The following is a 26,406-nucleotide window of genomic DNA, read 5'->3' as shown; positions in this document are numbered from 1 at the left end:
TTGCTGGGTGCGGCAAAGTACAAAACTCCCAGCATACATTGCAATATGATTACATTCTATAGCTTATTGATGCTCCAGTTTTCATTGTTTGCTTTTGATTCTGCTGTTTATGTTGAAGTTGTTGATTTTGTCACTTTTAGTTTCCTGTTTGTGAGTTTTGTTCATTTTGTTAATTGTAACCGTTGTTGATGTTCAAACGCTGATTATTGATGTCTCTGTAAGCAGAAGTTGAACCATAGATTTTTTTTTAGCTTATAAACCTTCATAATTCTATGGCATGTGCAAGCATGTTACTTCTAATAATGGATTAAACATTGGTGAACATCAGTGAATTATATTATTTCATCAGGTTGTGCCTCACTTAATTTTATTGTTTGTTTGTTTTTTACTTGACTTGTTTGTTGTAATGAATAAACTTTTCAAGCAAAGTTCTTAAAAGTTACAGCAGCCCCAAAAAACATTTATATTAAGAGGTTCAGGACTTTGAGCCCAAGACAAACAATTTTTTACCATGATGGTGACTTTAGTCCATGTGGCCCACATATGTTTTAGGATAACTGGGCCACATTTTCCATATCTTCTCTGGGCCAATGTAGGCTAACGGCTGCATTAGCCAGAGCTTACTGTGCCGAATATTTGCCAAAAGTGGCCCACATATGTTAAAATAACTGCTCCTGTGATCGACCCTTGCGTGCCTGACCATTCCTTTTGTTAAAAAGACTCAGGAGTGTGTGTGGTGCATGCCTGAAGTTGTAGTCCATGCACTAGCGGATTTGTAGTCCATTAGCGATCTGCAGCCGCTGGTAATAATAACATATTAATCATTTGTTTCCTATAATTATTAAATTTAAATTTTTGTCATTTTAAAAATATTGCAGGAAGAGTGACAGTTAAGCACATTTCAGTCTTTATTTTATGTTACTCTGCATTGTATGTTATTTCTATTTACAGCATTCTAAAATTACAGTCATTTATATATTTATACGTCACAGCTTGTTGTACAAATGCATGTAAAGTATTTTCAAACTTAAAGGGGTGGTCCACTATGATATTATAATTAAAACTTTAGTTGATGTGTAATGTAGCTGTGTGAACACAACATCTCTGAATGTAAGACGCTCAAAGTTTATTACAAAGGGAGACTCTAGCTTTTACAGGGTTAGCTTAGCAAAGCCTTCAGCGAACAAAGTTTGGGGACTACATACAAATACATCCAGGCCAGTGAGATCACAAGGGCTTCCAGTTACATGCATTTACCACGCTTGCACACCCTGCGCAGTGAAGGGGTGTGGCCAGAGGCACTGTAATGTTACATCAGAGAACGCTAAAATGCCATCCAAACACTGCTATTTCCACAAAGCTTGTTTTGTTTTTGTATTTGGGCTTCCAAAGGACATGAAACAAAGAGAGAAGTGCTTACAGTTTAATTTAAATTATGTTCAATTATAAAAAAAATATATAGCTAGCATTTGACAATGATCTTTCTCAGTTCATTGCTGGATTTGACTAAAGACTCTTCCAACCAATGAAGCTGTGGATTGTGAGCCACAACCTGTAAGTGTTTTTATTTGTTAAAATTGATCAACTACATGCACAGTTTCTAGCGTTAATGGTATGTTTTAGCGAGGACGTAAACAGGCATGTAAACAACGGGAAATGCTGTTTGGCACCGTTACCAATTTAGCTGCAAATTCATATTTATCCATCAAACCCCTGTAAACCCCCACAATCTTCACCCAGCGCTGCAGTGTCTCTCTATGCAGCAGCTTTCCGTGTGTTCTACATCTCAAATAACTTGCAAAAGATATATGAACGCTTCATATTACCTACTCCGCATATATGTAAAAGACCCTTATAAGATTTTATTTTAGAGAGCAGACGTGAGGTTCAGCTGTGTGCTCTTCATTATTCTGTCTGATTCAGGCAGGTAACTCTGCTAACAGCTGCTCAGATTAACAGTATCTACACAGTGCAAAAACGTGTAAGGACGTGACGTGGAGCCAATCCGCGAAACATAGCACATTGTGTTAGCGGACCAATCAGAGCCTCTTGAGGGAGGGCTTTCAAAGGAACTAGGAAATATGACAGTCGTTTTCATGTTAGCTGAGTAGCTGTATATACTGTAATCGAAGTAAGATATGTTAACAAATAACGTGATTGTCTACAGGTGAAGCATGAGCACACATTGCTTTGCATTTTATAAACACAACCAAGCCTTAAAAATAAACTGTAGACCACCCCTTTAATTTTATGTTGCTCTTTTAAATAAGCCAATATAATATTTTTAATATTATAAAAACTGTATCAAGCATATTTTAATCTTTTAGTTATTGTATAATGATTATATAATATAAATTATATAATTTAATTATGACATAATTTTATAATTTATTTCTTAATGGTAATAACAATCATCTCTGTTTTTTATATATTTGTTTATTACAAAAAATTATGCCTGTCAAGCATATTTCAATCTTGTTGATGATGTTATATAACCCCTGTTATATATAGTAATTTACTACATTTAATTTAATTTTCTTTAAAAAAATTCAACCTTTATTGTACATAAATTTATATTGTCCGTATTATGTTTATTTTTGTCTTAATTGGTAAATATAGTCAATTGCATGCATACCACAAATATCAAGCATATTTCTAAATTTATTTAACATTTTTACATTTAAATTACATTTTTAAAAAATGTGTTATTACTTCATAATAATAATAACTTAATCCTTAGGCTTAGTCCCTTTTTTTGTTGGAGGTCGCTACAACGGAATGGACCGCCAATAATAATAATAGACCAAATTGTATATAATTATTATAATGTAGAGCATAATTCTAAGTCGAGATATATATATATATATATATATATATATATATATATATATATATATATATATATATATATATATATATATATATATATATCATAAAACACTATCATTAGAAAGTGAACTATACATGTATTCCTCTCTGTCACATGACCAAATGATAGATACCCTGTGTTTCTGAGAAAAGCTGCAATTCTTATCTAGCAACACTGTTTTGACCTGTTTGAGTGACTATTATCAGAACATATTGTACTGCTTGGTCTTGTTTGACTTATTTGTGAATGCCTTGTTGTTTTTTTGCCTCTCATGACTTTAGACACACCCTAAAAAGCCTGAAAAAAAATCTGGTTCAAAGTCTTTCTTCTGATCCGTAGATTTAAGTTATACTGGTTAAAAGTTAAGCCAGTGTTCTGAAACATTTGCAGAACCCTCAGCTTATTAATCAATGAAAAAGCAGCCATTATCATTTTATTGCATTCACATTTTGTCTTTATGAGGTCAGTACTTTAATCCCATATTAAATTGCCAGCTGTAATCTTTTCAGTTTAATCTCACAACACTATAATGCCATTTGAGGTTGGGTTTATTGTATTACAGCGCTGTTATTAAAATGACTTTATAAGACAAGACACAGCTCAATTGTGAGGTCTAAAAAAACTAAATGAACTCTACTTTATCAATTTGTGTTTGTAGATTTTATTTATGCATATTTTTCAAGGCTGTTTTCTCAAAATATATACTTTTATATCCTGCACTAGGCCATAAATCTTCATGCATATATTTTCGGAAGATTCTTACTGATTGATATGTTAAACAAAATTTGCATGATTATCAACAACATTTTGTTCTACAAGAAAATAGTGAAAATACAGTTCGCAGTATTTTCTGATTGAGATATTGCCCAAGTCCCCTCTGTAAAATCTGGAACCTCCCTTCATCCAATGTTGAAATGATTGGGCTAGAAATGTATGGAACGAATGCAAATTAGCACATATTCAATGAAATCATGTCTTATTTGCATATGAAGAGTTCATTACCATCTGAGTTCTTCTTCCTAAATGAGCATTTTTTTCCTCAGACTTCTGTGTTTGTTCAGTTATTTCACTTTAAAGGCAATGAAAGAGAATATTCCTCAACAAAAAAGTGAAATAACTGATCCTAGTGTACACACAGGAGCCTGAGAAAAAAATGCACTTTTTAATGAAGCATTTCAGATGGCACACTCTAAAAAATGCTGGGTTGGTTTTTTAACCCAAATGCTGGGTTGAGACTGCTGGGTAACAAAATTGGGTTGATTCAACCCAATTTGGGTTGAAAATCGATCTTTATCTATAACCCAGCAGTGCTGGGTTGGGAACGCGGACGTGAAAGAGAGCACGCACGTCACGTCAACATGCAGGGACATCAACGTGAGAAACCGCCATTTTCTTTGCGCTGTCTTTGAGGGGAAGCGAGTGAAATTCTGTGTGAGACGTAAGTTATTTAGTGTGTTTTTAACAATTTTCATAAGAAATAACACACTTAGTTTACTTAGTATAATATACACGCGCTTTTTTTTCTGTTTCTCCGCCTGATGGCCGACTTGTTGCTCCGCCTCACGCTGACCTGTGCTCGCCTTATGGCTGAACTGTTGCTCCGAGTCCGCCTGACGAGCCACCTGTTTGTCCGGATCTGTTTCTCCGCCTAACGGCGACGTGTTTCTCCGGACCTGTTTCTCCGGACCTGTTTCTCCGCCTAACGGCGACCTGTTTCTCCGGACCTGTTTCTCCGCCTAACGCCCGAGCTGTTGCTCCGCCTAACTCCTGACCTGTGCTCGCCTCACGCCCGACATGTTGCTCCACCTCACGCCCAGCCTGTTGATCGGTGGACGGGTAAGCGCGCATGGCATCGGAAGGAGCTCGAAAAGTATAAGGTAACTAATGAAACTAACGTGAAGCATGTTTGATGACCACTTTATAAACACAACACCTAGGATAATTTAGGAGCTTTTTATTGTAATAAAATACCTTTTGAATGACACAGATTTTTATGTTGGCTAGGTGATGACAGTAAGTAACGTTACTGTGATTTGTGATCTTTCTGGGGTGTTAACTGTAAAGCAGTAAGTAGTATTTTTACTATTGTATTTCTTAAGTTTGTTCATGGATTTTTGTGACAATACTTTGATGCATAAGTGTTGAATTCAGCTTCTAACAATGTTTTTTTTTTTTATCAAAATATATACAATAATTGTCCTGCTCTGCATGTACATTTTGTTTAGCTGTACATCTGTACATTGAATAGCAAATGTTATTAATTTACTATGAGCATTTTACATTCTAGACGTGATTTGAGCTATCTTTAATTAATCCTGTATGTAAGGGTCGTTTCATGCTAACGGAAATGTCTGAGCTAAGACTAATTCCAACCTAATCATCTTCGACTGCAAAAAGAAAAAGTTTGACCACCGTTTTATGTGACACCCTGGATAATTATTATCATTTAGGAGTATTTTTGTGATATAGTGACTTTTGGCTAACATGATCTTTTTTTACTTAATTTTGCTTAAACGCTTTTATCTGTTATTCTTTTTCAGATGGATAATTGCGTGAAAATCAAACTAAAAGAATGCAATCTTGAGGAGTTAATCCCCACATTTGAAGGTATGTAATAATATTTTACTTGGTTCATTGTAATCATTAGGGCTGCCCTTGTCTAAACATTTGTCTGGTTGACTTGTGATGTTCATTTGAAGCATTAGTTGAATAATTACAGATTTATTAATAAACCATTTATTCATTAATTCATTTTCTTTTTGACTCAGTCCCTTTATTAATCTGGGGTCGCCACAGCGGAATGAACCGCCAACTTATCCAGCATATTTTTTACACAGCGGATTCATGCAGCATACATTGACCTTGCCAGTGTGGACTTTTTTTCTGCAACTAGTGGGTAGCACATTCGCCTCATAGCAACAAGGTCACTTGATCGATCCTTGGCTGGGTCAATAGGCCTTTCTGTGTGGAGTTTGCATGTTCTCCCCGTGTTCGCGTGGGTTTCCTCCAGGTGCCCCGGTTTCCAAAGACGTGGTAAAGGTGAATTAAGTAGACTAAATTGTCAATGGTGTATGTGTGTGAATGAGTATTTGTTTCCCAGTGATGGGTTGCAGCTGAAAGGGCATTCGCTGCATAAAACTTATGCTGGATATGTTGGTGGTTCATTCCATTGTGGTTACCCCAGATTAATAAAGCGACAAAGCTAAAAAGAAAATGAATGAATGAATAATAAATTTTTAGTTGACTAATGGTTATTCAATTATTAGGGGGCAGCCCTAGTAATCATTAGCCACTTCAACACTTTAAACTGAGAGATTGAACTCTAATGCCAATTTGTTTTTGTCTGGTTATTTTTTAAAATCTGCTGTTCATGCAACCAGTGACATTCTCTTGTTTGATTTTTAGCACAGGAGCGAACCTTTCCTCGTTTTTAGGTCAATTTGAATACAATTCAGAGGGTAAGGATTCAATTAAAGGTTTCTCGATGCATAATGATGCATTTAATGCATAATGATTGTCTTAGTTATTTTATTAACAATGAAAATGTTATTTTTATGTTTGTTATTAGGGTGGCATGGGGGCGCAGTGGGTAGTGCTGTCGCCTCACAGCAAGATGGTCGCTGGTTTGAGCCTTGGATGGGTTTCCCCTCCACAGTCCAATGACATGCGGTGTAGCTGAATTGGGTAAGCTGAATTGTCCATAGTGTGTGTGTAAATGAGAGTGTGATGGGTTGCAGTTGAAAGGGCATCTGCTGCGTAAAACATAAAAAGATGTCACCCAAGATGTTCATGTCATTCTTTCTTCAGTCAGAAAGATTTTTTTTTTAGGAAAATATTTCAGCAATTTTATCCATCTTGGACTGAGATTGTGCCTCATTTTTGAAGTTTTTAAAGAAAATTTAAATGCGGCTTCAAATTATACAAATACGGTTGCAAACAGTCCCAGCTCAGGAAGAAGGGTCTTATCTATTCTCATTAAGAAAACACAATTAAATACTTAATAATTTCAAATGCTCATCTTGCCTTACTATTACTTATTAAAAAAAGTTCCTTAGGCAAACCTGTTGTTGCATTGTCATCTTCACTCGGGCCAAAAAATTGCAGCATGGTGCCATGGTCAGTGGTTAACTAATGCAAACACTGGCTGATAGCTTGGTGTGTTATGGCCTTAATTGCTTCTAAAGGTATTTTAGGTGTTCTAAAGTTAACTCTAAAGATATTTAACTTTTACACTTTTGAGTTTTTAATAAATCTTACTTCTATTTATTTTTTCAGATTGGGACCAATATTGCTGAGTATCTTCATCCATTGAATTCAAGAATCTATTGAGTTTCCTCATGTTCTCATCCTTGGAGACCACCACTTCTTTCAAGCCTTTGCTCACGTGCTGTGCTATTTATTATTGCAAAGTACATTACTTGCCAAAGTGGACGTTTGCTATAAAGCATTCTACATCTTTGGTGTGAACTACCCCAAGCAGTGTTCCCTGGTGTGGCAGACTGTGGTTTATGGACATCCTGGGGAGGAGACACTAGCAGTAAGGGTTCTGCTAGCATTAATTTTTGCTGACAAACAGTAATAATTAATACTGTGACCTCACTGCTTCCTTGGATTCTGTGTTCTTTAACTTGTACTTTGGATTGTGGGGGAAAAGGAGCACCCAGAGAAAACCCACACGAACACGGGGAAAACATGCAAACTCCACACAGAAACACCAACTGACCCAGCTGAGGCTTAAACCACCGACCTTGTTGCTGTGAGGCAATCGTACTACCCACTGTGCCACCATGACACCCATTTCTAAAGAATAGTTTTAATAACTCATTTCTAATAACTGATTTCTTTTCTCTTTGCTATGATGACGGCACATAATAATGGACTCGATATTTTTTAAGACACTCTACACTGCAGTTACATTGCAAATAATGTTTCTTACAGACTCTTTTATATCTCAGGATTGATGTTTGCACATGATTGTTCGAGTAAAAGTTAAAAAAAGTTTTCCTATTTCAAATTTGTTTTAAAATGCTTCCATCCTCAGGTTTCATTTTAACTTTTATATCTGTTTTTTCTTCAAAACTGCATTTACATTGAACTTGATCATCCTTACTGATGATTGCTTTATAGCTCATATATTGATGTTTGCACATAATTGTTAAAGGGAAAGTTATAAAATGTTTTCTTATTTTTTCTTAATATAAAATTTGTATTTTCTTAGTTTTTATTGTTTGTTTTGTTTTTTCAAGCTGTTTGATGCCTTTTCATTATTACTTTCACATATTTTTTTCTGCATTGCAGTTGATGATTTATATGAGAATATGTTGATGTTTGTGCTCAAATTACTTTCTGACTTCAGTCATTTAGATGCATTTTCATTATTACTTCCTTATACTATTGTTTTTCTCTACTCTGCAATAACATTGCAATTGCCTTACTGATGATTCCTGATTTATAAATGATGCAAATGTTTTTGAATGTATTTCAAATATGCATTTTCTTAAGGTAATTTGTCTGATTTCAGTCTGATGCATTGTTACTGAACTTTAGTCAGTGTTTCTGTGATACAGTTTGATAAATTTTCACAGAAATCGTCTTAACCCTTTAACAACCCTTTCAAGAAAAAAAAATTGGATTGCATTTCTCAACTGCTAATGTCGCTATTGAACACTATCAGTACATTTTAACACATGTTATAATTTCTAAAATATCAACCTCTACCAAATGATTGATATGTATGTTTATGGTAAAAGTACCAGAATTATGAAAAATCTGAAAAATTATGTGTAAGACCAATTAAAAAAAAAATATATATATATATATTTTTTTATATGTATATAAACATTTTGAACACTAAATCATCTTTTTTCTTATGACTTTAACAGTCATTATTTAAAACAGTAAAAACAAGGTCAACCATTTGGTAGAGCAGGCAGTCAAAGGGTTAATGCTGAGGTGCAGATGGGAAAAATCTCAAATTCATTTGGACACATTTTATCTTTTGTCATAAATAAAATTCCATTACTGAACAACTATGTATTGCTGTAGAATTGTTTTTATTTTAGTGATTTTAATCATCAGTTTCTAGATTAAATTTCTGACCCATTTTGGGTTACATTCAACCCAGCAGTGTAGTAATTTTTAACTAATAGTTGGGTTAAAATCACAACCCAGCATGCTGGGTTAAACTTGTAACCCAACTTGCTGGGTTAAAGTAACCCAGCGTTGGGTTTGTCCCTTTTTTACCCAGCGCTGGGTTACCAAAACAACCCAAATTGGGTTGTTTTCAACCCAGCAGTTTTTAGAGTGCACTTTGAAGGCTTTGGTATCTGAACTCTTCACATTAAAACATTACATTTTAGAAAACTGGTAACACCACAATAAAGTTACATTATTTAATCTTAATATATTTACAACTGTGAATAATAGGCGGTGCTTTTATTCCATTATTTATTCATTCATTCATTCATTCATTTTCTTGTCGGCTTAGTCCCTTTATTAATCCGGGGTCGCCGAAGCGGAATGAACCACCAACTAATCCAGCATGTTTTTACACAGCGGATGCCCTTCCAGCCGCAACCCATCTCTGAGAAACACACACACAAACACACTCACACACTCACACACTACAGACAATTTAGCCTACCCAATTCACCTGTACCGCATGTCTTTAGACTGTGGGGGAAATCGGAGCACCCAGAGGAAACCCACGCGAACGCAGGGAGAACATGCAAACTCCACACAGATACGCCAACTGAGCCGAAGCCCGAACCAGCGACCTTCTTGCTGTGAGGCAACAGCACTACCTACTGCGAAACTGCGTCGCCATCATTTATTCATCTTTGTTAAAATTAAATATGAAATTAAAAAAACGTATATAATATGAATAATACAGTCAACCGTCACTTATTTGTTAACTCACAGTGCATTAGCTAATGTTAAGCTTTGGATTTTAATAATACATTAGTAAATGTTGAAGAATGATTAATAAAGGCTGTCCTGGTACTCTTTTTTCCCATTCATGTTAGTAAATGTTAACTATTGCAAACTTATTGGTGTGTCCAGAAAATTTGTAATATGAAAAAGTTCTGAATTCATAATGTAATTATCAATCAACTGGGAACTATTTAAGGGACAGTTCACCCAAAAATGAAAAATCTATTATCATTTACTCACCCTTTACTTGTTTCAAACCTTTATGAGTTTCTTCTGTTGAACACAAATGAAGATATTTGTAAGAATGTTGCAAACCTGTAACCATTGACTTCTATAGTTTTTGTTTTCTACTATGGAAGTCATTGTGTTTTTTTTCCCACTATGGAAGTCAATGGTTACATGTTTGCAGTTTTCTTCAAAACATCCTCAGTAGTTTTCGACAGAATAAAGCAACTGAAAAGAAGATATTTTGAAGAATGCTGCAAACCTGTAACCATTGACTTATATAGTTTTTGTTTGTCCTACTATGGAAGTCAACAGTTACATGTTTACAACTTTCTTCAAAACATCTTCAGTTGTCTTCAACAGAATAAAGCATCTGAAAAGATGATATTTTGAAGAATGCTGCAAACCTGTAACCATTGACTTTTATAGCTTTTGTTTTTCCTATTATGGAATTCATAATGTTTTTTTTTTCCTACGATGAAAGTCAACGCTTACATGTTTGCAGCTTTCTTCAAAACATCCTCAGTTGTCTTCAACAGAATAAAGCAACTCAAAAAATTCTGGAAAAACTTAAGGGTGAGTAAGTAGTGATTACATTTTCATTTAAAGCGACCTATCCCTTTAATGACTATTAATTTTACCTATTCAATTATCATTTACTCACCCTTTACTTGTTTCAAACCTTTGTGATTTTCTTCTGTTGAACACTAAAGCAAATATTTTTAAGAATGCTAAAAACCTGTAACCCTTGACTTTTATAGCATTTGTTCTACTATGGAAGTCATAGTATTTGTTTTTCCTACTATGGAAGTTGATGGTTACTTGTTTGCAGCTTTCTTTAAAACATCCTCAGTAGTGTTCAACAGAAGCAACACATAAAAGTTTGGAACAAATTGAGCGTGAGTAAATTGTGATTAAAATTACATTTGACAGTGAGCTGTCCCTTTAATGACTATTGATTTTTTACCTATTCAGCTTTTACACTTGACCTCATCCTCCGTCGTCTAGGAAAACAACTTTCCCCTGCCAAATGCAGGACCGCCGCAAGAGTTAAAGTTCCTCCGCTCGGTCAGTTGACAGAAGCAACTGTGTACTTCAGTAAAAGCCGTTCATTGACGACAAAAGGCAAGAGTCCTGCCCTCGTCGACAGATCCACCAATCCCGGCGTGTGGAGCGGACGAGCCTTCAGCAGCCTTTCCCCAAATCTACTCTTAAAGCCCACAAGACACAATCGTGTGACAGCAGCGTATACTCCAGACAGGAGAGCATGATCGGCCATGAGACGCCTCATGTCTCAAGGGCACATTTAACGGCTAATGAAGCATTCTTCAGCACGGAGAAACGGATTCTACTGGCGCTTTAAGCACCCAGGATTAATGCGAGTCATTTAGAGAGGTAAGTTTGCCTGTTTTTATGCTTTCAATTGCGCGTCGACTAGTCGCGTGCGTGCGTGCGCGGAAACTGCACGCAACTATTTGCTGCGTCGAAACGTGAGGCAAATACATTATTAACAGTATTTATTAAGTTGAAGTATATGAATATATTTATAGAGAGAAATTTAATAAGTAAACAACGCATATAATTATTTTATAAAGCATGTACATAAGTGTTGCATATTTAAAACTTTGTTTTTGCTATTCCTAAATTACATTTATTTATATAATTCAATATTTTAATGATTGAACATATGTATTGCTTTGCATATGTAATTGTTGTTTATTATTATTGTTAAGTACACATATTTCATGTAATCTTATTGTTGCAACACCAATTATATATTTTCAAAACACATTTAGAGTAGAGTATGCCATTAACCGGAGATTTAAAGTCATTTTGCTGTGTCTAGGGGTATTTGAAAAACAAGGTCTCCTCGTGAGTTTGCAGTGGACACATGTGGGTGTTGACACTGCCTGTAGATGTCAGGGTTACTTTCGGTCATTTTGCCACCGACAGGGGGCGCTTGAATCACCAACGCGATTAAACACCATTTAAAAGTTTCCAGTAGCTACTGATTCATGAAGTACTTCAACCATCTGTGATGGAGATCATTTAGTATATTTTGAGGGGATATCTGTGTTTACTTTTTATAATGTAGCTTATTTATATGAGTGTGCATTACCAATATATGATTCATTTACATTTGCTAGAACTTTTTCATGTGTTATTACACTGTTATGACTGCAATTTCTTTTTCCCTTTAATTTTAGTGCATGAGCCAAGGAATGCTCAAATGAAATTAGCAATTGCTTTGGTGGTTAGCTTCCCAGAAATGAACAATGTTGCCTTATTAAATGTCATACAAGCAGTTGATAAGCTCATAGCAGCAGTTGGTCTTCCATGCTAACAAGAAAAGCATGCTATACATCAAATTTAACACACACACACACACACAAAAAAACAGGATAAAACAAAGTTATTGCACAAAGTTTCTGATTTAATTGCTGAGTTGTCTCACACATAACAACATCATTGTATGTGTGCCCTTGGCAGGAGTTTTGGTTTCCAGTTATCATCTGTTTCCAATCAAGCACAATAATATAAGACTCTGTGTGTGCACAATGCTATCTTGTCTAAATGGGGTTAGCTTATAGCAAGGCTTGTAGCGAGGGAGTAACATGTTCACATACTTATTTTAGCTTGACGCATGCAGCTATTACAGTAAATTGTTTCCAGTGCCTCACACATCCACAAGACAGGAGTTGATGTTAGCTTAGCCATTAGCTTGTAGTGTAGAATAGAGTCATTGAGTTATAGTAGGCCTGGCTCTGTGTACAGTTGATCTGATGACAGCTTTTGCAATGCTGTCAAACATTTAAAGGCATGAAAATCTCAAATATAAAGTGAATTACTGGCATCAGTGGTTCCAAAAAGAAACTTTTCATTCCACAAAAGGTTCTTTATAGTGGAAAAAAAACAATATAAAGAATTAAAAAAATGTTCTCCACCATTAAAAAAATATATATTTAAATACCTTTCCACAAAAATATTTTTCAAAATTAAAAAATCTTCTGTGGCATAACTGGTTCTTTTTTTAAGAGTGCGCCTGTATCTTTGAGAGTGTGCTTGTACCAAGACTACATGCTGTCTGTTAATGTCTATATATCATACATTCTGAATTAATTCGAACTGTTTAGGTCTGTTAGTCTCATGATTGCTATTATCCTATCAAATCAGATATTCAAATATAATCGTAAATGTACTCAGTGATATCTTGAAAAATCAGGCCTCTAGGTTGCTTATGTTTGATGCCATTAAACTTTTGTAGGACAAAACAATGTCTAAATTAAAGTGTTGTGCATCTATCATAGGTCATCACTGCTAATCCCACTTTTCTTATCTTTTTATAGCCAGAGAAAGGCCTGAATCATTCACAGCAGGGAACTGTTCAAGTGGCCACCTTGCTTTGGACAGGCATTAGCCAGGAATGGTGGATCACTTGCGTCTTGATGAAGAGACTTTCTTTCCTTACACTTGTTTGCTGCCAACCCATAACCCATCGGATATGGTGACAGACGAGGGGGTGTACCATATGCTTCCATCCCCATTCTCAGACGATAACCTGAGTGACTCATCTAGCCCACGTTCCTGTTCCAGCCCTGAGTCTCAGGGGTTGGGCTCTAGTTGTGGGAGTAACTCGAGTGGAGAGAGCCAAGATGGCCTCCTTGACTTCCTTCACTCTCAGTCCCTAACCTTGAGCCAAAACTCCTCAACCTCGATATCTCCTATGGTTCCTCCTGTCCTTCCAATGGGGCTGGCTTGGGAGTCACGACGGGACCGTGCCAAAGAGGAGTGCTTTGAGTTCCCTGTTTTCCCTGGAGACTTGGAGGACCATGCGGGGCTACTGTTTCAGCCCACTCTGGAGGAGATTGAGGAATTCCTGGAAGAAAACATGGAGGTGGTGGCTTTGAAGGAGGAAGCTGGCGAGGGTCTAGTAACCTGTGCAAGCATCCAAGGAGCTACAGAACCTCGGGCTCAAAGCTTAGACCAAACAGTGCCTGTCTTGAGTGACATAGTTGATGCCAACTCTGATCCCAAAAGTCCCACAGTAGGGACCTCAACAAATCCTCAGAGCTCGCTGAAAAGGGAGGACTCTTCTGGGAAGGTTGTGATGGTGGAGAGTCCAAGCATGCCTGTGATTCTACAGCTTCAGCCCGTTCAAGTGAAACAGGAATCAAGCCCTAAAACCCCATCCCCCTCGTCGCCAACACCACCTGCTTCAGACATCAAAATAGCCCAGCTCCTCGTCAACATCCAGGGTCAAACCTTCGCCCTGGTTCCTCAGGTGATCCCGCCAGCCAGCCTTAACAATTCTTCCTCCAAGTTTGTCCGCATTGCCCCGGTTCCTATTGCCGCTAAGCCCTTGGGTCTTGGGGAGAACGGGACAGGTGATGGCCAGGGCACAGGGCTTGTAGTTGGAGGTCATAAATTCCAGAAGAGCTTGGTTGCTGATCTTATAAAAATGCACAAGTGTACTTTCCCTGGCTGTGCCAAGATGTACACCAAAAGCAGCCACCTAAAGGCCCACCTGAGGAGACACACGGGCGAGAAACCATTCGCATGCACTTGGCCTGGTTGTGACTGGAGGTGAGTGGTAAAGTATGGAGACATCCCATGTGTGCACAACTTTGTTTTTGAAAATATTGTTTGGACAGATTTCAGATCTATACATTTACAAATGTCAGTGCTGTACAGTTTTTTTTTCCCTTTACGTAAGCACTGAGGTTAACTGTCAAGGTCTGTGTGTGTACGAAAGGCTTTCACTTCAGTAAGTTGTAGTTATTGCGAAAGTGGTCATTATCTTTGTTGACCATCCATGAATGAACTTCAGACAGAGACTAGGCAAGGCTCAAATCTAGCAGTTTGCTAGGTTGATACTCATATTTTTTGCTTTTGAGCAAGTTTTTGAATATCAGTTTATATTGTTGCCATTCATCAAACCTGCAGCAATACACTTGCATTGAAGTGTCAAGTAATCCTGAAGAGCTTGATTACATGGTTCAGGGGTTTAATTAATATGAACAACCAGAAGCAAGACTGAAGACCCCTGAATTAAACAAACCAATTAAATCAATCAGACTTTTTAATGTTACATGCTGTAGTAAACATTACTCCAACAATTTATTAACACACATTTGATTAGGCGTAGTTTGCCGTAAAGTTACATACACAATTCAATGTGGTTTATAATGCATCTGAACAATTTGTTGGAAGATATCACCTATTACTGCAATTCAGCTGCCTACTCTGCTTGACACTCACTGTGTATAAATTTCATTCTCAATTTGTCCTTAGATTTTTGGGTCTTGTTTTGTGTTATCTCTGCTGTTTGGAGATTAGATAAAGTCTTTGAAGAGGCAGACTTTGCCCTATTCGCTGCTACATTTGTTTACTCTTAGTCTATGTCCAGCTCCAATCTTACCGAACAGGCCTGGATACCATGTAAAGTGCACCAGCAGTTGCAGTAAGGTCAGGATCGACAGTCTTGATAAAGCTCCAAGTGCTGGTTATAGTATGTTCATACATTTGTGCATGATGTTTACTCAGAAAGTGCAATCTTAAATTGATTGCAGTAGTTATCAAGTTTGAGTACATTCTTCAAGCACTTGGCATAGTAGTATCCCTGATTTAGCTTTAATCAGGTTCCAAGTTCCTCTCTCAGATGAGAGCTGCTGTCAATGATCTAGTCAATGCCTAGTTTCATGAAATTCATTAATTTTCCTTCGGCTTAGTTCCTTTATTCACCAGGGTCACCACAGCGGAATGAATTGCCAACTTATTCAGCATATGTTTTACACAGTGGATGCCCTTCCAGCTGCAACTCAGTACTGAGAAACATACACACTCATTCACACAAGTACACTACGGCCAATTTAGTTTATTCAATTCATAGTGCATGTCTTTGGACTTTGGGGGAACTTCACACAGAAATGGCAACTGACCAAAATGGGGCTCAAACCAGCGACCTTCTTGCAGTGAGGCGACAGTGCTAACCACTGAGCCACTGTGTCACTAGATTCATGCCAAAATTACCAAATTATATAAAAAAAACCAGAATGGCTGGTTGAATGCTAAAGAGAGAGAAGTCTCTTGTCAAGTGCGGTAAGACCTAATGTTGGTGAGGTCTCTTGTTATCAGTGACCTTGGTTAGCCTTGCTTCTAGATAGCAGTTGGCAGTGACTGTCCTTCAGCAGTCTGAGAGTCTGACTGAGGTCTCCGAAACACCGTCAGGAAATGGATGCAGGGAAGAAAGCAACAGAAGAATGCCCCATTGGCTGCCTCAAGCCAGGCTGCGGCAGTGATCTGCCAGCATTTTCAGCATTCCTTTGGTACTCCGCAAATAAAATTGTCCAAGTGACACAAACACACAAAACCAAGCTCGCAATCTGATTGGAGATTTCTTTGACCTAAAAGTGCACACAATAGTTTTAAAAATGGTGCTTAACTGGAAAACACACCAGTTGGCTTGGTGTCAACACGCGTTTTTCGCGCACATGTCATGTCCTTTGCTATTCCCCCATAGGGGCCTGAAAACAAACCAGGAAGCTCATACTTTGTTTCATGCAGCTTGCACACAAAGGTTAGTATAGGACAAACCTGCATAAAAAGCTGTATTGGAACTAATGCAGTTTGCAGTATCAACATGTAGCAGAGCAAGCTGGCGTATTTTAAAATAGAAAGTAAGGACTTCCTGGGTGCAAGCATAGGCGCAGGCTTAGTTTTATGTGTTTGCAAAGGAGTAACTCTTTGTCCACAATGCAAAAGTGTGTGCATTTGAATGCAAGTGTGCTGTAGAGCATGCTGGAACAGCTTCGATTTTGAGCTCTGACGTCCAACAAGGAGGGGTGCCTCATCCCATCCTGTCCCACAGGGCAACAATTAGTCCACCACTATCCCATCCCAATATACTTCAAAGACTTGCTCGCATACCATGCATGTGGTATATCAAATACCCTGACAGTCAAAAACCACCACAGCTATATGACTTAGATGGCGAAATCTTCTCTTTTGTGTTTGAAATGAGAATCTTATTAGTTTTCTTAGGCACTGCAGGGGTTTTGTGTTTGGATTCAGCACAAAGCTAGCACATTACAGCTAGCGTAGCTGCAACTGCAACTTTTCTGTCTAAGCTTGTTATGAAGCTGGAAGAAAAGCTAAGCAGGAGAGAGAGGGACTGGTTTTTATAGCCTTGCAAATACTCTACACATGTTCCCGGGACATTAGAAACAGATACTACCTCGCCTATGGCTTCATATGAAACCTCGGCATGGGGTTGAGCAAGAGCTGCTTTTCTCATTTCCAACAGAAGTACACCCTCTCTTCAGATGCTTATTATTGTGTAAGATGTCGATTGGTAGTATAAACGTAGTGTAAAGTTGAGTTATTTTGTAGTCTGAAGATGTAATTTCCCAGGAGGCTCTATTATTTTACTCAGTGCAGGGTTAGATGGCATAACTTGGATTGAGTTAAGGGAAATGTTTGGAATTGTTTTTAAATAGCTGTGTTTTTTTCTGCTTCTGAGAGTTGCTTTAAACATTAACAGCGTGAATGTGGTGCAAATCTTCTGTTGGAACTTGAGCACTGGGTTAAGCTCTGGGTTAAATATAGTTGCTCATTAGATCTGCTCTGAGCTCAAACCATTTGCTGCAGAGCAGTGAAGACACTGAGCAATTGTTTGACAGTTTTAACGGACTCTGCATGCGCTCCGTGTCAGATTATTCGACTTAAAGCCCGTGAAAGAGATTTCACTGTCACTGATTCAGTGCTTTTCATTTTGATACTCAGTAACGCCAGAACTATTTTCACCTTTTATCCAGTTTCGCAGTGATATCTGCTCTTACAAAATCACATTTGAGTGAAGACACTGAAATAAGAATGAAAATTGTCATCATTTATTCACCCTTCTCTTGTTCAAAACCTATTTGAGTTTCTTTTTTCTTTTGAAAAATGCTATTGACTATGTTAGTGCAACCAGCATTCTTCAAAATGTCATGTTTTGTGTTTAACAGAAGAACGAAACTCATAAAGGTTTAAAACCACAGGGGAAAATAAATGAAGAATATCTTTAATTGAAGATCTAATTTGTTCGCTATTATGTATTTCCATAATGGAAATCCAATTAAGCACTGGATGTTTACTTAAAGTCCACAAGAAGTCTTGCTTGTGGACTTTTCATGTAAATTTCTTCACTAATCATTATGAACAAGCATATTAGTTTGGAAAATCATGAGACACAACTGAAGTAACATTAGGATAGCTGTTTCACAGGCATACAAAGTTGGTATATTTAGATGAACGATCACGAGAGCAGGATGAGGAACGTAAATATAGACCATGTTGACTTCAATACAACTGTAACAGAAGCATTTAGACCCTCCTCCTTTTTTAGACATGGTCATAAATCAAAATACCAACGAAAGCGAGTAACACAGTTGTACAGTGCTTTCCACAATACATATTGTTTGATTAAAGTGCATATTTGGCTTAATCTCTGGACTTTTCTTGCAGATTCTCCCGGTCGGACGAGCTATCACGGCATCGCCGGTCTCACTCTGGAGTGAAGCCCTACCAGTGCCCCGTCTGTGAGAAGAAATTTGCCCGCAGCGATCACCTGTCCAAACACATCAAAGTCCATCGCTTTCCACGAAGCAGCAGGACAGCGCGCACTGCACACTGACCCCGCAACACCCCCACCGTGGAGACACAGAGATAGAAAGAGCAAACCAACCAACGAAAGACTTGTGGTACTGTGATAATTTATTACTTGAGGCTCGGATGAGCTGAAGAAGAGTTTGTTTTGAAACTGTTACTTGACTCGTCGGCCTCACAGATGTCGTAAGATTCGTAGATTGTATTTTTGTAGCGTTCGACGATTGTTTTTTATGTTTTCGAGAGCAAATGTAACATTCAAAGCATTTTTGTTTGATGTATGAATTGTTGATGTATCTGCCCGTCATCAACATTCCTTGTTAATATCATGGTAAAGTTGCTTCTTTTTGCCAACATAACGTGTTTAGCTTCTCTAAACCAAAAAATCAAACAAACAAACAAACAAACTCGAGTTCATTTGAACTACTGATCATTGGTACCTAGCCAGCACCTTGATGTCAAAACTACTTCAAAAACACATTAAAAAACCAACACAGGCGCATTGTGGATACATACCCGTGTCTGCATTTCTGAAGAGCGCAAATTATGCAGCCAGAGGTACCTCTGACTGCATTTTGTCTTTAAAATGAACGCAACGGATTGGTATGATACCGTCGATGGCTTCTGTTCACTTTTGGACATTTTTTCCAGTGTTACCAGTTTGCCCAGTAGCTTGATGCATACATTGGTGAACTTAAAGCACTGAGCAGAGTTGACTGCTATGTCAAGTTTTAGAATGGTTTTAGAAACCAGGTCAAACAAAAGCAAAAAATAAAATAAATAGATAGACAACAGCCTGAAAATTATGTGGTGACATGCCGTGGTGACTTTTCTTTTTAAAGATTGGTTGGGTTTAGGGAAGGGGGTGAGTGCAGAAACTGCGAGCAGACGTACAGTTGAAGTGAAAATTATTAGCCCCCCTAAATTATTAGCCCCTCTGTATATTTTTTTCCCGATTTCTGTTTAATGGAGAGCAGATCTCAACACATTTTTAAACATAATAGTTTTTCATAATTGATAAATTTTATCTTGCCATAATGACAGTAAATAATATTTGACTAGATATTTTTCAAGACACTATTATACAGCTTAAAGTGACATTTAAAGGCTTAACTAGGTTAATTAGGTTAACTAGGCAAAGGTAATTAGGCAAGTTATTGTATAATGATGGTTTGTTCTGTAGACTATTGAAAAATATAGCTTGAAGGGGCTAATAATTTAATTTAATAATTTAATAATAACCTTAAAATGTTTATTAAAAAATTAAAAACCGTTTTTACTCTAGCCGAAATAAAACAAATAAGACTTTCTTCAGAAAAAAAAAAATCAGACATTCTGTGAAAAAATTCTTGCTCTTTTAAACATCATTTGAAAAATATATAAAAAATAAAATAAAAAAAATAAATTTAAAGGGGTCGAATAATTCTGATTTCAACTGTACCTCCGTTTACGTATTTCGCTGTCCCCAGAAATGTAGACCTAGGTACATATCCCCAATGAGCCTGGGTAGAAAAAAAAAAAAAACGTGTTAAAACACATGACGTTCATTTGACATCCACACAGTGATGCCATTTTGATCAAAATAATGACCCCAAAATATTATGATACTAAAACTACAAATGTACACTGGATTTTGTAACCCTGCATTACATGTAAACTACCTTGATTTCAAAACCACATCAAATGGGCTATATGCACAGCTAGTGTTTTTCAGCCAATGATGAACTTTCGGTGAAAGATTTATGTGAATGTTTTAAACTTCATAAGGTTCCTTTTACCGCATCGATGTTGCAATGTAATTAAAATACAATCCGTTAAATAGACTTAAGCATTTAGTTGGTTGTTAAAGCGTAAAAGTTGATGACAGACCATTTAAACAGTTAGGATCAGCACAGAGCGCAGAAACTCCATTGAAAATACTAAGGGTAAAATAAATTTCCATATTTTAAAGACATGGTGCGGAAAAATATAATTTAGTACAGTGCATCTCGTTTGGTCTGCTACCCACTTTATATCGTATCTCAGCCAGGCAGTGAAGATCTTTTTTAAAGAAATCAGATCTTAAACCCGACAATTCACCGGAAGCCCTGGGGCTGACTGGCTGAAATAAAAATCAGTGTGCATATAGACCATTGATGTTTAATATTGGTGTCAAAAAACACCTAAAAATTAATTCATGTGTTTTTCGACTATAATGTTGTGTCAAATTGATGTCGTCTTGACATCAAGATAGTCAACCGGCATCAAATCGATTAGTATTTTGGAATTTTAATCAATTGTATTTTTTGACATCAAGGTGCCCGCTGGGTCGGACTGTGCCATTATAAGCTATTGGCAAACATGGAGGCTTTTCCTCTTGACTTTCAGCCTGCAAACTGTGAAGGACAGACCATATAGCGAAATCAACCGAAGTCAAAACACGCACATTTGTTGGATGTGAATCGGCCTTCTGATCAGTATTGAACGAATCTTCATTTCATTCTTCATTTTTGTCATTTCATTGGTTGCTTTCATCCAAAAACAAACAAAAAGAAAATCAATACCTCCTGGGCCTTTCTCTAATCTAAACGTTTGCAGCCGGGGCCAAGGCATTTGTGGTTGAATGCTTGCGGTTTGAAGAGATTTTCAACACGTTTTTGTCTGAGAAATATGATAGTGAGTCAATAGCTAAGCTAGGTTAATACAGACGTATCAACCCTTCGTAACCTGCCTCAAACAGTCCTTTTGACCTGGGACTACTACACTATCTGCCAAAATGACAAGCTTGAACGACAGAAACTGGAATTGCAAGGTGCTAACCGGTCTGAACCGCGAGCTCCCGCACACAGGGGACGCTTGCAGGTCAAATCCTCATGCATGGGAAGTGAAGTCTGGGACGCATCTGGAGCTCTTCATGGGAACTGTAGTCATGGGCACAGCTTGACTACTGATAGGACATGCAGACCATGTGTTCGCTAAAAGAAAATGGGTGTAATATCCAGTGGGGTGCTGATAGTTCATGCTAATATTTAACGTGTTTTATAATTGGGTTTTGAGGAGAGCTTTGTAACAATGCCATTTGATCTATGCAGTCTGTTTTCGCCAAAACTGTAGTCCAACAAACCCAGAGTGCCTCTTTTTACTGCACCGACAGGCACAGCCGTACGCGCATTCGCCGAAATAATGTGACAATTCTGCCATTTCAAGAACCAGAACCATCTCAAGCTGCCATCTGACTGTGGTTTGGGGGATCACGTAGAAATGATTACGGTATGGTTTTGCTGCTCTGCTTATAATATTTAGCAACTGTTGTGATCTGGAAATCTGATCTCACGTCAGATGTTGATGAGCGCGAGGAAATCAGACCTCTCGCAGACCAGAAGATTCCTCTTAGGAATGAAGGAGACGTACAGTATGTGGATGTTTTGCTGCTGTTTTGTGCCTGTTTAACATGCAAACGGTGCCATCGTTTCGTCAAGCCCCACCCAGTAAAACTACATCACCAGTAACACAGACACCCAGGCGGAGGCTGCTGTTAGCAATGCATTCCTTGCCGTCTACATGAAATTTCTCGGTGAAATCGGTGCTTGTGGCCAACATTGAATGTATGTATACTGTATGTACAGGCTTTGTACAAAATGTTGTTGGATCAGAGAGTACCGGATATTCTTCTACTGACGTATCTCACGTCTTTGATTGTATAAATGTCCCCTGTAAAATGTAAACCAATGTACATAATAACAATTCAATATATATATATATATAAATATTATATATTTTTCTTGATATACGTCAGATGCATTTACAAATAAATGGAAAATAAGAACTTTTTGTTTTTGCCTTTCTTTCTGTTGTTTGTATTTTTAACAAGTATATAGTATAGTATAGTAAAGTATACAGGCTCAAAACATACTCCAGCTTGTGTGTCAGTCAATGAAATCGTCATTGTAAAAAGTAATCAGTTGACTACTTTAAAAAAAAAATGAGTAAACCTATTGCTTTTAACGTCAACTTCATGGTTTCAAATTACAATGAGTTTACTCGCTATTAAAGTCAGATTTACACTTGAAAAAATGCTCCTGTTTTTTTGGAAATACTGTAGGCTCATTTTACAAGCCACCTAAAGTTAAACAGTTGAGTTCTACTATTTATTAATAATTCAGCCAATCTCTGTGTCTGGCTGGAGCAAATTTAGCTTAGCTTAGCATAAATCATTGAATCAGATTAGACCAGTGGTGGCCAACCCTGTTCCTGGAGAGCCACCTTCCTGCAGATTTTAGTTGCAACCCATATCAAACACACCTGCCTGTAATTATCAAGTGGTGTTCAGGTCCTAATTAATTGGTTCAGGTGTGTTTGATATGGGTAGCAACTGAAATCTGCAGGAAGGTGGCTCTCCAGGAACAGGGTTGGCCACCCCTGGATTAGACCATTAGCATCTAATAGATTATGTGCATAATTGTATCAACTTCATGGTTCCAAATTACAACGGGTTTACTCACTATAAAAGCCAGATTTACACTTAAAATAATGCTCCACTTTTTAGGAAATAGGCTCATTTTACCTGTCACCTAGAGTTAAACAGTTTTACTGTTTATTAATAATTAAGCTGATCTCTGGGTCTGGCTGGAGAGCTTTTAGCTTAGCTTAGCATAAATCATTGAATCGGATTAGACCATTAACATCTTATTAAGTATTATTGAGTAATTGAACTATGTGCATAATTGTAAAAAGTAAGTCAACTTAATGATTCCAAATTACAAAGGGTTTACTCACTATTAAAGTCAGATTTACACTTTAAAAAATGCTCTGTTTTTTTTTTTTTTTTTTGGAAATAGGCTCATTTTCTGTCACCTAGAGTTAAACAGTTTTAATGTTTATTAGTCATTCAGCTGATCTCCGGGTCTGGCTAGAGCAGTTTTAGCTTAGCTTAGCATAAATCATTGAATCGGATTAGACCATTAGCATCTTATTAAGTATTATTGAGTAATTGAACTATGTGCATAATTGTAAAAATTAAGTCAACTTAACGTTTCCAATTTACAACTGGTTTACTCACTATTAAAGTCAGATTTACACTTTTAAAAAATGCTCCACTTTTTTGGAAATAGGCTTATTTTACAAGTTAAACAGTTGAGTTTTACCATTTATTAATAATTAAGCTGATCTAAGGGTCTGGCTGGAGAACTTTTAGCTTAGCTTAGCATAAATCATTGAATCGGATTAGACCATTAGCATCTTATTAAGTGTTATTAAGTAACTGAACTATGTGCATAATTAAAACAATTAAGTCAACTTAACAATTCCAAATTACAAAGGGTTCACTCACTATAAAAATGCTCCACTTTTTTTGTTTTTGTCTTTTGGAAATAGGCTCATTTTAGTTACCTGGAGTTAAACGGTTAAGTTTTTTTTTTTTTTTTATAATTCAGCCAATCTCCGTGTCTTTCTGGAGCATTTTTAGCTTATCTTAGCAAAAATCATTGACGCGGATCAGACCATAAGCATCTCATTTTCATAATAATGCACCTAGTTTACAAAGTCAAATGATCACATTAAAAGTAACAGGTTTACTCACTAAAAGTAAAAGTAAAGTCAACTTTTTTTTTTTTACAAGGAAGTATTACATGATTATAATAATACATTTATAATACATGATGCTACCATTTTACAAAATCATGTTTTTGTGGTTTCAGACACTTGAGATCAGTTTTCAAAAGGTTTTTTTTTTTTTAAATCTCCAAAATGCAGCGGTCATGTTACGTAAACAAACAGACAAAATTCATGAAAGGTTTTAGTTAAAAACAGTGTAGTGTAAACAGACCCTACTAGAACAGAAATTCCCTCTTCTGTCCATGCTTGTCAGAATGTGTTTCGGGACTGACTTCTTATATAACTGTTGCCTCTGAAAGATTCATGGCCTCATGCCGGTGTAGTCTAATTATAATCATACATATTTCAAAAGCTACGTAAGGGGGTCCAGAAAGAGATGCCTTACAAATCACTGATTGAAAGCAGTCACTTCCTAAAGAAAGAAAACAAAGTACACATGCACCACTCTTTAACTCTAAAATAAGTGAGCCATACAGTAAAGGTTAATAAGTCATAAAAGCTGTTCAGTATGTGTTTTACAGCTGAACCTTGTATGATACTGTGCTCGGAATGACAGTGATATAAAAGATCCTTTCACACTCCTTCAGTCGGGTAAAAGATGCCCAAATTGAGTGGAAAATTTTCATATTTTATCCAAATTTAGGCTAAAACAACCAATCATATTTTAGATTGTATATACACTCACCAGCCACTTTATTAGGTACACTTTATAAGTACTGTGTTGGACCCTTTTTTGCTTCCAGAACTGCCTTAATCCTTTGTGGCATAGATTCAACTAAGTACTGGAAATATTCCTCAGAGATTTTGGTCCATATTGATATGATAGCATCACGCAGTTGCTGCAGATTTGTTGGTCGTACAGTCATAATGCAAATCTCCCTTTCCACCACATCCCAAAGATGCTCTATTGGATTGAGCTCTGGTGACTGTGGAGGCCAGAAACCAGTCTGAGATGATTCAAGCTTTTTATGACATCAGAAGATGGTGGTCATAACTTGTCCAATTTTGGTGAGCCTGTGGGAATTCTAGCCTCAGTTTCCTGTTCTTAGCTGACAGGAGTGGAACCCGCTGTGGTCTTCTGCTGCTGTAGTTTATCTGCCTCAAGGTTAGATGTGTTTTGCGTTCAGAGATGCTCTTCTGCATACCTTGGTTGTAACAAGTTATTTTCAGTTACTATTGCCTTTTCTATTAGCTTGAACCAATCAACAAGATATTTGCACCCACTGAACTGCCACTCACTGATTGTTTAGTCTTTTCTGGACCATTCTCTGTAAACCCTAGAGATGGTTGTGTGTGAAAATCCCAGTTGATCAGAAGTTTCATGAAATACTCAGACCAGCCCATCTGGCACAAACAATCCTGCCACGTTCAAAGTCACCTAAATCCTGTTTCTTCCCCATTCGGATGCTCGGTTTGAACTGCAGCAGATTGTCTTGACCATGTCTACATGCCTAAATGCATTGAGTTGCTGCCATGTGATTGGCTGATTAGACGTTTGCATTAATGAGCAGTTGGACAGGTGTACCTAATAAAGTGGCCGTTGATTATATGTTTTCCAAATTTAAAATCAACAAAAACTGTTCGATGTTTTCAGATGTGTTAATATATTTGTTTTTCAGACAACACAATGCTGGAGTTTGAACTTAAGAAGAGTTCCGAAATTAATATTTTGTGGAATAAATATTTAATCACAACAAATCACAACAGTGTCATTATATAACCCATTCTCAAATTAAATGTCTGAAATGTTTGAAATGTTATCTGACAGCAAATAAAACAAAGATTAGTAGATCTGGAAAGAAAGCAGATGTCAGAAGCACTTCAATAATCACGTGCATGTTATTTTTATCAGCTAAAGAAGTTTGTTATTTCAAATATAGACACACAGCCTGTGCACGCCAGCTATCTAGAGAAAGTGAAACCACTCGCACTTTTTGATGGCCTTGTAAACAACAGGACACAGCAGATTCTGCTCTTGGCATTGTTGCTGTTCATCAAGACGACAACAAGGTTTGTATAACCTTCGGTGGCTCGTTATTTTATAGTATTACAATATAATGTCTCGACTGTGTATTTAAAAATTACGCTTCCCTCATGTGCCGTGCTTGTGCACGCACTAGTGATGTTTCTTTGTACACCAA

The 26,406-nt window shown here is 37.1% G+C and overlaps 1 protein-coding gene and 1 long non-coding RNA gene across 4 annotated transcripts; both read left to right on the top strand.

Annotated features, from left to right (window-relative positions):
• The first annotated feature begins 4,692 nt into the window (after positions 1-4,692).
• On the top strand, positions 4,693-8,346 carry LOC103909704 (uncharacterized). 3 transcript variants are annotated; one of them, XR_012398650.1, is made up of 6 exons: positions 4,693-4,746; positions 4,874-4,935; positions 5,410-5,476; positions 6,280-6,327; positions 6,438-6,553; positions 7,145-8,346. It is a non-coding gene; the product is annotated as an uncharacterized lncRNA (long non-coding RNA). The 3 variants fall into 3 exon arrangements; XR_659751.4 differs by having other exon boundaries at positions 6,275-6,327; XR_012398649.1 differs by lacking the exon at positions 4,874-4,935 and having other exon boundaries at positions 6,275-6,327.
• A 2,924-nt stretch (positions 8,347-11,270) lies between these two features.
• klf15 (Kruppel like factor 15) lies at positions 11,271-19,445 on the top strand. The gene is given in 3 exon segments (NM_212746.3): positions 11,271-11,422; positions 13,375-14,611; positions 18,533-19,445. Coding segments are annotated over 2 exon segments (1,329 nt in total). The 5' UTR covers positions 11,271-11,422; positions 13,375-13,451; the 3' UTR covers positions 18,702-19,445.
• Positions 19,446-26,406: the final 6,961 nt, after the last annotated feature.

Source organism: Danio rerio, chromosome 23 (assembly GCF_049306965.1).
Source record: "Danio rerio strain Tuebingen ecotype United States chromosome 23, GRCz12tu, whole genome shotgun sequence".
NCBI classification, from domain to species: domain Eukaryota; kingdom Metazoa; phylum Chordata; class Actinopteri; order Cypriniformes; family Danionidae; genus Danio; species Danio rerio.
The sequence above is the reverse complement of the archived record's forward strand: the minus strand, read 5'-3'. Positions and strand labels throughout refer to the sequence as shown.